The sequence below is a fragment of the Megalobrama amblycephala genome, linkage group LG18 (assembly GCF_018812025.1).
Source record: "Megalobrama amblycephala isolate DHTTF-2021 linkage group LG18, ASM1881202v1, whole genome shotgun sequence".
In the NCBI taxonomy this organism is placed as follows: domain Eukaryota; kingdom Metazoa; phylum Chordata; class Actinopteri; order Cypriniformes; family Xenocyprididae; genus Megalobrama; species Megalobrama amblycephala.
Genome location: NC_063061.1, coordinates 30475757 through 30490341, shown reverse-complemented (window position 1 = coordinate 30490341; position 14585 = coordinate 30475757). Strand labels below are relative to the sequence as shown.

General features: G+C 37.8%; 1 protein-coding gene across 2 annotated transcripts in view; it reads right to left on the bottom strand.

The window, feature by feature from the left end:
* ap3b1a (adaptor related protein complex 3 subunit beta 1a) overlaps window positions 1-14585 on the bottom strand; it is a 76788-nt gene that overhangs the window by 18400 nt on the left and 43803 nt on the right. For both annotated transcript variants that reach the window (XM_048165419.1, XM_048165418.1), the window contains exons 23-25: window positions 5022-5250; window positions 2748-2832; window positions 789-886 (exon numbers count right to left, since the gene is read on the bottom strand). In XM_048165419.1, the coding sequence (XP_048021376.1) occupies window positions 789-886; window positions 2748-2832; window positions 5022-5250 (412 nt within the window). The remainder of the gene's footprint in view (window positions 1-788; window positions 887-2747; window positions 2833-5021; window positions 5251-14585) is intronic.

Sequence of the window (14585 nt, the reverse complement as noted above, 5' to 3'; positions counted from 1 at the left end):
AGTGTTTTGAAATCGCCCATCACTAGATACTGTCGAATAAAGTAGTTATTTTGTTTTTTGACGCACAAAAAGGTATTCTCTTCGCTTCGTAACATTACAGTAACATTAACATTACGTAACAATACAGAACCACTGTATTCACATGAACTGTTTTAAATATATCTTTAGTACCTTTCTGGGCATTTGAAAGTGTAAATTAACTTCCTGTCAATAGAGGCCTCACTGAGCCATCGGATTTTATCAAAAATATCTTAATTTGTGTTCTGAAGATAAACAAAGGTCTTACAGGTGTGGAACGACATGAGGGTGAGTAATTAATGACAGAAATGTCATTTTTGGGTGAACTAACCCTTAAAGACAGAGATCTTTTAATATAGTTTCTTATGCAACTGAATCCATGAATCAAATGATCAGTTAAGTGAATTGGTTCAAAATATTTGTTTGTATCATAGCTCACAAATCTGGCACTTTTTTTACATGAAAAATAATAACAGTTTTTTTTTGTGTGTGTTAAAAAAAATAATTACCTAGATTTTCACTAGCACTAGAAACATTTTAATTATAGTTGGTTGGGTATAATGGATGTTTGGTGGAAAAATTATGGTTCTTCATACTATAAAAATAGGAGAAGAAATATCACCCTAAGCATAGGCTTAAAATGGCTTTTATATATTGAATATCACCCAGTCCTTAGTAGCATGATCTTTGAGGTGTTTTTTTAGTGTTATTTTTAGGTTTTTACAGCAGCAGTGTTGTGTTGTCTAAGTGTTAAGAGGTGTTTGTATTACCCTGCTCTTTGGTGAAGTCTGCTTCACTCATTGTGATGGGCAGCAGCAGCTCTCCTACCGCAGGCTGGATGGATACGCTGAATTCATCTTCTTTAGTACTGAAGGAGGAGAGAACAGAACCATCAGGTCACTACACACCTGTCCATCTTTTCCTGTGTTTCCCTTCTGTATATATATAATACTGTTCAAAAGTTTGTGCTCAGTAAGAGTTTTGGAAATGAATACTCCACAAGGAGGCATTACATTGATGAAAAGTGACAGTATAAACTTCTACAGTGTTACAAAGAAATAAATGCTGACTATTTAAAAGAATCCTGAAAAAATTACATCATGTTTTCCAGGGAAAAGAGAAAAAGTAATAATATATATTATAATGTTTTGTTGTTGTTGTTGTTTTTAGAGTCTTCTTTCAAAACCATTATAAAATCCTACCAACCCCAGACTTTTTAATGATAGTACATATATTGTATTTGGTACAATATAGAGTATTACACCATATACAATTGTTTTTAAGATATGTATGGCCATTTTATGTCTTCTTCAGCTCGGTAATGAGAAAAAAATGACCAGAAATATGTATAAAGAAAGTAAATATGGTTAATTTTGAATTAATCTTAACTGATGTGATAAAACAGTAAAACATTTTAGGGAAGTTGTAATAGTTGTTCACAGTTTTTAAACAAGTAACAACATTTTACATCCATGAGAGAGACTGAAACCCAATCTATTTTGTTTTCACTCCCTCCTCTCATCCCAAAAGAGTAAAAGAATAAAGTTATTGATTGTCAGGTTTGCCAATTTACTTTGTAAGTAGCCAATTAGCTGAGAAACAGAACTGTTATTACCATCCCACTGGATCAATCATCACTGATCCACAGACGGAGAGAGCCGAAAGACAGATAGAAAGAGGGAGAAAGGCTGATGAAAGTCATTTCTATTTTCATATTTATATTGATTAGCATCATCACTATCTGTGGCCTTTTGTAGGAAAGAAGACTGTCAGGTACTCTGATAAAGTCTGTAATCTGACATTCCCATCATGAAGAGCAGCAGGCTGGGAAATAGGAAGCCAATAAAGAGTGAATCCAGAAGCGGGAGTACAGGGTCACCACGGAGATCAGGTGATGAGGGGAAACAGGCTAGAAAAAGATTCAGAGACCAAATAAGCGGGCTAGGGATCAACGTGCAAAGTAAATCCAGGTATTTCTTTCTAATATGGCATAATCTCTTGACGTAGCAGTGATAGAGAGGGGCCGAATCCCTCCTTAAACCCACTCCATGAGCTCGGCTTTCGTCTAGGGCCACAGACACGCGTGCAGGGCTGACCTGCGCCCACTCGTCTCCATGTCATTGAACTCACATTGGCTCCATTAGCACACATAATCTACCGGTCGCTCACTCGCGCTCTCCCTCCGGCTCGGCTGTTTATGGTGATGTTATTCACGCCTGGCTATTTCACTGTATCGATCACAAAAGCCTCCGGCGTAATCGAAAAAAGAAAAAACAATTACAAGCTTTGTGGAGAAGTGTAATCACTCCAAATTAGATTATTAAAAAAAAATGTAATGCATATTATTACCATTCACACAATTCGGTAATAATTTATTTTTTAAAAACGTATTGAAAAGGGGAACAATTAATTTTGTCTTATTTCGCCCCATTGTAAGGATAATGAACAACAGTAATTTAATCTGTATAATGACATGCTAGCACCATCATAACGTGCACGCGTTGTGATTGTCTATTAATGTTTTTGCTGAATGTTGTTTTTCGAAGAAAGCAAACACCATCATGCCTCATTCTCAGGCGTGTCAGAGCTACCTGATCTAAGGGTTTTAGTTCTACTCAAGGTAGAGGTAGAAACTGTGAGGAATGTATTGATTCTGGTTCCTCTTAATCATGTATATGATTTGCTGTAAATAGTATAAGGCATATATGCAGTACGCAGTGAACTCTTACCACAGCTGGAAGTGTGCAGCTTGTGTGGAGTCATTGAAGTCCACACCCATAGACACTGTTACTGACGCCTGCGGCTCCAAACGCTCTGAAGAGGGAGAGAAATGTCTATCAGCATGCTGTCTGAAGAATCAAAACCATGAGATCAATCTAATTCTATAGAGAAAGATACAAAATCTCAAAGCAATGTTTACACATCAAGGAAGAAAGGAAGGAAGCATGGATAGAAGAAAAGAATTTAAGGATGTACAGAAGGAAGGCCGAAAAGATGGAAGGAACAAAAGTAGGAAGAAAGGAAAAACAAAGAAAGGATGGATGAAGGAAAAGAAGGAATGAAGTAAGAAATGAACTACGAGCAGAAGGAAGCAAAAAAGGAATAAAGGAAGGAAGGCCAGAAGGATGGAGGGACAAAAAACCAGAAGGAAGTAAAGAAAAGGAAGAAAATACAGATAGATGGATAAGCAAAACAATAAGGAAGACAGAAAGATGGAACGAAGGAAGAAAAGAAGAAAGCAAGGAAGGTTGAAGGATGGAAGGAAGAAAAACAAGGTAGGTGGGAAAAAGGAAAAAGAAAGAAAGGATGAACTGAAAGAAGAGAGAAGAGACAGAAGGAAGGATGGAATTAAGGTTGGATGGAAAAAGCAAGAAAGGAAGGAAGGAAGGCCAGAAGGATGCAAGGAAGAAAAACAGAAGGAATGAAGGAAAAGGGTACAGAAAAAAAAAGAAGGAAGGAAGGACAGAAAGGATGATAGATGGAAGGAAGAAAGGACTGAAAGAATGTAAGAAGGATGAAATTAAGCAAGAGATAGAAAAGAAGAAAGTAAGGAAGATCAGAAGGATGGATGGATGAATGGATGAATGAAATGAAGGATGGATGGATGGACAGAAGCAGCAAGACAGGAAGGAAAGCCAGAAGGATAGAAGGAAGAAAAACAGAAGGAATGAAGGGAAAAGGGAAAAATATTAAAGGAAGGAAGGAAGGAAGGAAGGAAGTGAAGGATGGATGGAAGGAAGGAAGGAAGTGAAGGATTGAAGGAAGGAAGGAAGGAAGGAAAGAAGTGAAAGGAAGCACGGAAGTGACAGAAGGGAGGAAGGAAGGAAGTGAAGGACGGAAGGTAGGAAGGAAGGAAGGAAGGAAGTGAAAGGAAGCACGGAAGTGACAGAAGGGAGGAAGGAAGTGAAGGACGGAAGGATGGAAGGAAGGAAGGAAGTGAAGGAAGGACGGAAGTGAAGGAAGGAAGGAAGGAAGTGAAGGATGGAAGGAAGGATGTAAAGAAGGAAGGAAGGAAGGAAGGAAGGAAGGAAGTGAAAGGAAGCACAGAAGTGACAGAAGGGAGGAAGGAAGTGAAGGAAGGATGTGAAGGATGGAAGTGAAGGACGGAAGGACGGAAGGATGGAAGGAAGGAAGGACGGAAGTGAAGGACGGAAGTGAAGGAAGGAAGGAAGTGAAGGAAGGAAGTGAAAGAAGGAAAAGAAGGAAGGAAGGAAGGAAGGAAGGAAGGAAGGAAGGAAGGAAGGAAGTGAAGGAAGTGAAGGAAGGAAGGACATATCTGCTCCTCTGCCCAGAGTTGGTCTAGAGCTGAATTTGAAAGAGCAGCACAGTATAGAAAGAAGCTTCATCTGTTCTCTTCCATTCCCAGCTATGAAATTCATATTTGAGATGCTTTACCAACACAAGCATGATTCAATTAATGTTATAAAACCCAAGCCTGTCCTGTGAATGACTAAGAACTGTTTTGTGACAGAGAAAGAGTAAAAGAATCTGAGTGAGAACATAACGAATGTGTGTGTGTGTCTGATGAGAGGACTTCTGCTAATCGATACACAGGCTGAAATCATATCAGCTGGAGTAATACAGGCTGAAGGAGGGAGAAGGGGAACATGAGAATGTGTGTGTGCTGGAGAAATCTGTTAACATTTACTAAACATAAGAAATAACTGAAAAGAAATGGCCTTCCTGAATTCTATAAAATTTAGATGGTTTGTGATAAGTTGAACTCATTTAAAGTTTACATGACAGAAAGAAAAAGATTCAACTAAAAGAGGGCAAAGTCCCCCAGAGAAAAATAAAAAGACAAGAAATTAATAATAATAAACAACCAATGTACAACTATTTAAGTAAATAAATAAATAAATGCCCAGGATGGATGGATGAAAAGTAGTAGTAGTCTCTGAATAGGTGTTGATATGTAAACGCGGCTTTTTATGTTTTAATGTAATCATAGTTGTGCTAATTTTAGAACATATTATTAACGTTAACATTAAAGTTAAGCTCACCAATAGCGCTAAAGCGGTGGATGTTTTGTCCGGTGGAACTCTTCTCAGAGATGTGGATGTTCTCGAGGGCTTGGTCACTACTGTTGCTTAGTGTGAGCTGCAGGGATACCATGCTGTTGCCATAGATACAGGGCTGCCGGGTGAAGCGGTACTGGGCGGACAGACCTTTACCCGTCATCCTGTGGAGCAGCTCATGGGAGGTTTCCGGCACAAACACAGGAGAACTCGCCTGCAGGGAGACACGTACATGTCAAGGAACGGCTTCAAACTGACAAGCATTTGACAACAAACAGTAATTAGAAATGGAAATAACAATATGTATCAAAAAGAAATTTGGTCATTATAATCAGCAGCAGTAACTACTGGATAAAATATTGTGCTAAATAAGTAATAATAAATACTATAGTCTTAAACAGGTTGATCTAATTTTTTAAAGGCGATCCGACCAAAGGAAGATGAAAGGTGTTTGAAGACAGTCATTATTTTTGCAATTGATCAAAAACTTTAAGACACATAAAACATACTTAAAATGTCAATGTTCACATGAAAACACCTTTGTACACACAGACCGACATGGAAAAAAAGAGGAGGAGGTACAGTATATACATACATTCTCTTGCACACACACAAATCGAGCCCATTTCTTATTAAGCCACATTTTAACTTTTCATCTTAAAGGTGCTCTAAGCGATCCTGGGTGGAGTAACTTCCTGTTGACGTTCTTAGTGTTGTCAATCAAAACAGAGGCTAGCTAGACCCTCCCTCCTCCTCCTCCTCCTCCCCCTCCCCGCCGTGCTTCCTGAAACAGTCATGAACGCACATTTAAAATCATTCTTGTCGGTTATTGGCTGGAGCATGTTTATTATGTTTTGTGGTCCAGGCTGCACCAGTTTGTTTTTGTTGCTGTTTTTTGGAGCTTGTGGCGACTACAGAGACCGCGTTTTTTTACAGTGTGTTCAGGGGACAGGCAGCTAGCAGATAGTGAGGAGATGTTTGCTGTATTTGACAAAAAATGTTTTGGCCTAAAAACACGTGACATCACTTAGAGCACCTTTAATGTAAAATCTCTGAGAAATTTCATTATAAACACATTAGGGAAACCTTAGTAAAACGCATAGAAAGTTTCAGCAACGCTTGGTTGCTTTCCAAAAACACTCCAGATCCAGTTATCACCATAGTGTTAAAAGCTATAATTAGAGCTTTAATTATCAATATTATACTAATTAGGTTGCTTAACTATATTGGAATCAGTTACTGTTATATTTTTCCAAATCAAACTTTTTTTAATGCTAATTTAGAAAGGTTCTGAAGCCATCCATCCTTTCTACTGCACATTTTAATGTTTTCATGTGTGATTTCACTTGTGCAAATGGTTTGATTTACACAATCGTTCAAAACTTTTTTTTTTTATGAAGTCTCTTATGCTCACCAAGGCTGCATTAATTTGATTAAAAATACAGTAAAAACATAATATTGTGAATTATTATTAATAATAGTTTTCCATTTGATGTGTTTTAAATTTATTCCTGTGATGCATAGCTGAATTTTCAGCATCATTACTCCAGTCTTCAGTGTCACATGATCCTTCAGAAGTCATTCTAATATGCTGATTTGCTGCTCAAGAAACATTTCTTATTATTATCGATGTTAAAAAAAAATGCTTAATATTTTTGTGGAGACCATTTCTTTTCAGGATTCTTTGATGAATGGAGTTCAAAAGTTTTTAATGTTTTTAAATGTTTTACCATCACTTTTTATCAATTTAATCTTCTCTGAATAAAAGTATTAATTTCTTAAGAAATATGCAACAAGCTTACAGACTTCACAACTTTTGAATGGTAATGTATAACCATTATATCTGCTCTCAGCAATAACATAAAAATAATCCACAATTCTATCAGCAAAAAAAAAAAAAAAAAGTCTATTAGTGCATCCTTTATCACAAACATTCATATATTATATACAATAGTTTGCTTTGAAAAAAAAAAAAATCACTGTAATCGCCCAAAGAAAAGAAAGGCCAATCGTCATGCCTGAATTGCGTCCTGTGACACTGGCTGCCATCGATATGACGAGTGTGGAAAGACCTCTGACGTCTCAATGTATTACTCCTGACTCTCTGGATTCTCTCTACCTCATGTGACAGCAGAACAGATCGGCGGCTGATGGCAGTTTTCTGGCTCTACACAGCACTCCTGAACACCTGGACAGGGATGACATTTCTGCCTGCAATTTATTTATTGGCTGCGGCTCGGTCTTCAACACCAGAAATCCCTCTGAGCTATGGATTCCATCTGCAACCCAATACTGGAGTTCTTTCATAGAGTAATGAGGGATGTTATAAACGCTAAAAATAGTGCAATGGAAATAAACTGAAAATGTGTAATGAAAAATTGCGTGATGGGAGTACCCCAAGGCTCCGTTTTTGGACCGGTAATGTTTTCACCACTTTAAATGTTTTTAAAACACACCTTACACACAATTTTTTTTTTTTTTTGGATTTAGCATAAAAAACTGATTTAAATATGGTAAATGTGTTAAAATGAGATAAAATAGTACTACATACTCATATTATAACAGCTGAAAATGTTATATTGTAGTTTGATAAATTGCATACAAATATTATTATTAAATAATTTTAAATACAGATAAATAATATTAAATTATTAATATAATTATACATTAATATTAATATGAAAAAATATTATATTTTGATAAATGATATTGAAATATTAAACAGATCAATAATATTAAAATATTCATATTTTATCATTTATTTTGATTTACATTTAAATACCTAATAATTAACTTATTATTTAATATACAATTATTTATCAAAATATTTAATAAAGAAACAAACTAAGGTGGGCAAAATGAAGAAATGAGTGAATGATGAGCGTTCGAATTCTGTGGAAATTTGCAGAGCTTCTGTACAGGCCTGCACATCACCTACAATCACCATGACGGATGGCGCAACCGAAACTAGACAAACCAAAATAAAATTGGTTTGAAAACCTGACACTATGAATGAGTTGGTTTATCTGAAACAATAGCGTTATGTGAGCGCGGCAGTTACGTGAAGTTGAAAGCACCTTTAGACGTGCCATATCCTTTTGTAGGCTTGCAACAAAAACACAAACGCATTCACACAGCATAAATTTACAGCCGTGCTTTTGAAGGTGTCAAGCCGGTCTGTGTTGATAAAAGTAGTCATAATGTTTACAGCGTCAGATTTACCACACAGAAATACGCGGGTTGTGTTGTGTCCACCATTTCATGATAACCGCTCCTGTCAGTGTCCTCAAGGACTGGACGAGCCAATATACAACACATCGCTTATGATCACCAATATAACACACACGTCCTATAAAGTGGTCAACTCCGCTGGGCGGTGGAAGAGTAAATAACCGAAAGAAAAGAGTAACCTTGACCGCACCGTCTCGCACACACACGCTCCGACATGTCTCCTGTGTGAAGGGGAGCTTGATTGAGGGGCTCTATTATGGATGAGCTTAAAGGAAACCTCAGTGATGGATGACAACTCGCTCTAGTCACCTTCACATATCCCAGCATCCTCTCTGTCCAGCAGCCGCCCGATTCTGCTGACAGATGCAAAACACATCAGCCAGCCGGGATAAAGAGGGAGAGAGAGAGAAAGAAAGGAGCGGAGGGAAAAGAAGGATAAACGGAGGACAGGAGGACATACAGCAGAGAGAATTAAAAATCTATTTTCTATTGCTGTTTGAAATCTAATACATTTGTTTATGAGACTGTCTGTAGGAGAAAAATGTCATTTGGTGAAATGGCGAGGTGTGTGAGTGCAGGTATTGATCCTGTTAAATGTTAAAAGTCACGATGATTAATATTGAAGGCTGTAAAATAATTGTAAAGAAATATGAGCGAGTTTCTTTTGTGTAGCAAAAATTTAGAATGACAACACGAACAAAGACGCAAGCATCTAACGTGTTTTGAGCCATTGCTTTGGCAAAGCATCAGTCAATCTATCAAACTAAAATCAAATTCACGATATGGCACACAAATGGCTACAATTTAATTAAAGGGTTAGAAAATTCTGTCATTAATTACTCACCCTTCATGTCGTTCAACACCTGTAAGACCTTCATTCATCTTCGGAACACAAATTAAGATATTTTTCATAAAATCCTATGGCTCAGTGAGGCCTGCATTGCAAGCAAGACAATTAACACTTTCAATGCCCAGAAAGCTACTAAAGACGTATTTAAAACAAATGTGACTATGGTGGTTCAACCTTAATGTTATGAAGCGACGAGAATACTTTTTGTGCACCAAAAAAAAAAAAAAAAAACTTTATTCGACAATATCTAGTGATGGGCGATTTCAAAACATTGCTTCATGAAGCTTCGAAGCTTTACGAATCTTTTGTTTTGAATCAGTGGTTCGGAGGGCGTATCAAACTGCCAAAGTAACGCCCCGCAGTGGTGAACCATTGAAATTTCGAAACACTTATGATGTAACGAAGCCTCGTTTACTGAAATCACGTGACTTTGGCAGTTTGATACACGCTCTGAACCACTGATGTGAAAAATGATTAGTAAAGCTTCGAAGCTTCATGAAGCAGTGTTTTGAAATCGCCCATCACAAGATATTGTTCAATAAAGTCCTTATTTTGTTTTTTTTGGTGCATAAAAAGTATTCTCATCACTTCATAACATTAAGGTTGAACCACTGTAGTCACATGAACTGTTTTAAATGCTTCTTTAGTAGCTTTCTGGGCACTGAAAGTGTTAATTGTCTTGCTGGCAATGCAGGCCTCACTGAGCCATCAGATTTTATGAAAAATAACTTAATTTGTGTTCTGAATGAAGATCTTACGCTGACATGAGGGTGAGTAATTAATGACTGAAATTTCATTTTTGGGTGAACTAAGCCTTTAAATAAGTATATAGTTTGTCACGTTGTGTGTTTCAGACAGAAGAGTGTCACTATGTTCATTTACAATTGAGCCAGGGCCGTTACCACCGTAGGCATTGAGGGGTTCCCCCCAATAATTGGAAATAACCAAATAACCAAATATAATAATTGGAAATAACCAAATAAAACGAATAAATAAACAATTTAGCATTAGGCCTATTAATCAGCATGTTAAGAGCATTTCATAAAAAGCAATACTATGATAGGGATAATTATTTGTATGTGGCAAGGAAAGACATTTAAATCTTTGAAAGTACTAGTTAACTTTGTATTGTGCTCATAATGAGAGCATTTTGATAATTATGTAAGCTGTTTGTTTGTTTTTAGTAGATACATATTTTAAGCAAAATATAAAAATGGTCCAGACTTCAAGAGGAAAACCCTGAACCCCCATACAGTATCTTTTATCAGTCAAATGGCCTTCTGCAATACATACAGTAGGTATCTAAATGAAAAAATAATAATAGCCTGATAAAACATCTGATCTTCCCTTTTAATATTCATATCCAGTTGGGCTCAACTGGTGAAATGTTTTTTTTTTTTTTTTAAATTCTCAGTCATCTTTGATAACTATTTTGACTGACTGATTTTTTTTCTTTTACAAAGAACTACTGCTGCCCAGATGGAAATATATAAATATAGCTGTAAGAAGCCATTAAGGGGCCAAGCACAAAGCAGCAAGCAAGAAGTAAAATCATCAGTAAAATACAGCATTTTATTTCATATACTTTATTGTAGTTAGTGGCAATATAATATTTTGTTCAGTTATAGCCACCAACAGATACAGTCCCGCCACTGTTTTATGTGTCCTCAGAGTATGCCCATACATCTGTCAAATTTGGTGAAAATATCTCATTTCATTTAGGATTTACAGACATGTGATGACCCATGCATGACTTAGATTGCATTTTTTTGACATTTACTATTGGGCTGTAACATATAGCCAACAACCCATTTCCAAATTTCCTACGGTGGTTTCGTCTAGACCGGACAAACAGTTTCGAAGATATTCACGAACGTCGTTTTAACGCCAAATCGCAACGTTCCAAATTGCACAAACCATAAGGCTAAACCTAGCATGTTAGGTATCGCTGGACTCAGGCATGGCATGGATTCAGATTCTCAGTTTGTTTCTAACCCTTCAAAAAGTTCAAAAGTTATTAGCATTAGAAATTTTGGAAGCGTCGTGGCGGCAGAGACACCAAATTTGCTGTAGTTAATGTTGGGACTGTCCTCTATCAGTGTGCCAAATTATATAACTTTCACGCAAGCGGTTCTATGGGCTGCCATAGACTCTCAGAGCAGAAGAAGAATAAAAATGCCAACTAATACAATAGGTTCCATTGCACCTTCTGTGCTTGGCCCCTAACTATTCCAAAAAAGTATTGTCCGGACCTCCGCTGGGAAGGAAATATAGAGACCGGACCTCTTGGAACTTTCCCTGAATACCCCTGGTCTAAGTCAATGTAAATGCAAAGACTTTTTTTTTGTATTATTTTGTTCAATTTGATCAGTGAAAAGGGGTTGGAATGCTTAATTTTGCTCTCAAAGAGCACCAGATTGATGCATTTAACTTTAAATATACAAAAAAAAAAAACACTTCCAGGGGACCATGTCCCTGGACCCCCCAAGAAAGTCTGAGGTCCACCCAACCAAAATCTCACAATATCCTAGGGAAAACACCGAACCGTGTACTTTAAACACACAATCAAATCAAAATTGTCTTACTGTGCATGAAAAACAACGCTAAAATGTGTAAGCACATGTGATTGACAGCACGAGTCGGAGTCTCCACGTGCGTTTCTACCTTGCTGCTGAGTCATAATGAGGACGGCACTGAGAGTGCTCCGAGAAGAACGGGGTCACCGCAGCAACGCCGGCCGGCTGATGGGCACCAAATGAACAAATTATGACGCGGCCCCCGGATTGTGATGGGGTCAAACGCCCCCCACCCCGCGCTCAGCCCGCGCTCGCCCTCGATCGCCCCCCGCTCGCCCTACACTGACAGTTCAATTTCCCTCCAACGCCCCGCATTCGGCCCCCATTCGCCCCGCGCTAATTATGAATGAAAAGTTATCAGCCGGCTCCCCCGGTGCGCGCTTAAACAGTATTTCAGAGCAGATCCGCACGTCAAAATGTTATTAGAAACGGGAGGAGCCGAGGCAGATAGTTCGCACACTGACCCCGGATCGGCTAAATACCGCCGCTAACCATCCCAGAATGCATCGGAGTGTCTCTCTATTTCACACACCGTTATTTCATCTGTACCCGTGCCTGCCAAAGTCACACACACACACACGCGGCCGTGTCATATGAATATATTTTCATACATCTGCATGCACGCGGCTAAGAAAGACCAGCTGTGTGACGTGACACACCATAATAAATGACCACGTTTGAATGCATGTATGTGCGAGCGAGAGAGATGAGGTTTATCCACCGTGACTAAGATTATAGCGGCCTGTAATGTATTTATGCATAGCATTGACTTTAAATAAGCCCTTTCTCTTTCTCTCAATCTCACCCTTTATTTCAGCTCTGATTAGCCTGCCCGCCGAGGCTCGTGGGTAGTATTCTAATGACCTGTGCCTAACAGCTTCTAGCTGCGCAGCGGCCCGGTCCTGACGAGCCTGTCAATCAAAGCAGCCGCGCTGACACCCACCCAACGCGGTGATACAGGTCGCAGGGGCAACCCTGCAGTGATGGACAGGAGGAGAATAGGAATTCTGACAGATGGAGGTTAGAACCTATAGGAAGTTTAAAAGTTTTCACGGACTCCAGGATATCAAGGTTATCAGCAATCATAGTTCAACCACAGCGCTGTCAATGATTATAGTTTAATAGCATGTTCGTATACTCTTAAGTAATAATTCAGTATGACCTTTGCATGCTTTTCTGGTGCATTTTAGAATTGTCTAATAAAATTAAAATACTAATAATATCAGAAAAAAGGACAGGAGATTGGAGAATATGAAGGAATGCATCTGGAAATTGTAATATATGATACAGAAATTGTGACTGTCATTAATTACTCGCCCTCTTCTCTGAATTCCATTCTGTTCTTTTTAACTTAATGGAAAAAAAGATCACAGTTTTCAACACTGATAATAACATGAAATGTTTCTTGAGCAGCAAATCAGCATATTAGAATGATCTCTGAAGGATTATCACAGTAAAAAACAAAAAAAAAAACAAAAAAACAAATTATATATATATAAAAAAAAAAATATATATATATATATATATATATATATATATATATTTAATATATATATATTTTACCAACCTCAAACTTTTGAACGGTAGTGTAGCAAGCCATAGTTACTCGTTAGCATTTATTAAAGAGTTAGTTTAACCTAAAATGAAAATAATGTCATTTATTACTCACCCTCATGCCGTTCCACATCCGTAAGACCTTCGTTCATCTTCAGAACACAAATTAAGATATTTTTGTTGAAATCCGTTGGCTCAGTGAGGCCTGCATAACCAGCAATGACATTTCCTTCATGAAGCTTCGGAGCATAATGAATCAACGTATCGAATCAGCGGTTCGACATGTTGATTCATAACGCTCCAAAGCTTCCTGAAGCAGTGTTTTGAAATCGGCCATCACTATATAAGTCGTTATTTTTTATTTTTTTTTGGCGCACCAAAAATATTCTTGTCGCTTTATAATATATTGAACCACTGTACTCACATGAACTGATTTAGATGTGTTTTAGTACCTTTATGGATCTTGAGAGAGGAAATGTCATTGCTGGCTATGCAGGCCTCACTGAGCCAATGGATTTCAACAAAAATATCTTAATTTGCATTCCAAAGATGAACGAAGGTTTTACAGGTGTGGAAAGGGAGGGTGAGTAATAAATGACATTTTAATTTTTGGGTGAACTAACCCTTTAATTTATTTTTGTATATATAGCACCGTGTTTACTACGTAAAAATACACTCAATTCTCCTTTCAATACAAAATATCACTATGTATGCATAGAGTCAGTGATGTCTTTCTGAACATGTGAAAGTGTAAAAAACACCACAAAATATTACAAACAATAAGATCAAGGTCCAGATCCCACTAAGAATCTTTTGGTTGTAATTTGACAGCGGTGTCGGTCTATAAAGACTGTGCGCGTTATTGTTGGGAGGTATCTGTGGGCCACAGGGATATTACAGTTCATGTGTCAATCCTAAAAGAGAAAGACACAGATAGTATTTGAGAAGAAATGACCACACATGCTTCATTCATCTCTTAGTGACATCTCTCCCTCCCTCTCGCTCTCTTGACATCCCTCTCTCCCTGACACAGGACCCTCACGGGAGAGGAAGGAGCCGTCATACTGCAAAAGGTCAACAATCACATACGCTGACAACACACACACGCTGGACACACACTGGTGAGAAGAAAGAGGGAAGTCAATGAAAAAGCAATCTATAATACAAGAGGACAAAGAAACAAAGAACATACAAGACATCTAGATGGACACAAACAAAAGACTGGAGACGAAATGATAAAAAGGAAGAGGTACGTACAGCCAGTCGGTCATTAACGCAAAATAAACCCAAACAGAATGAATATACAGTTAAAGGGATAGTTCACCCAAAAATGAAAAT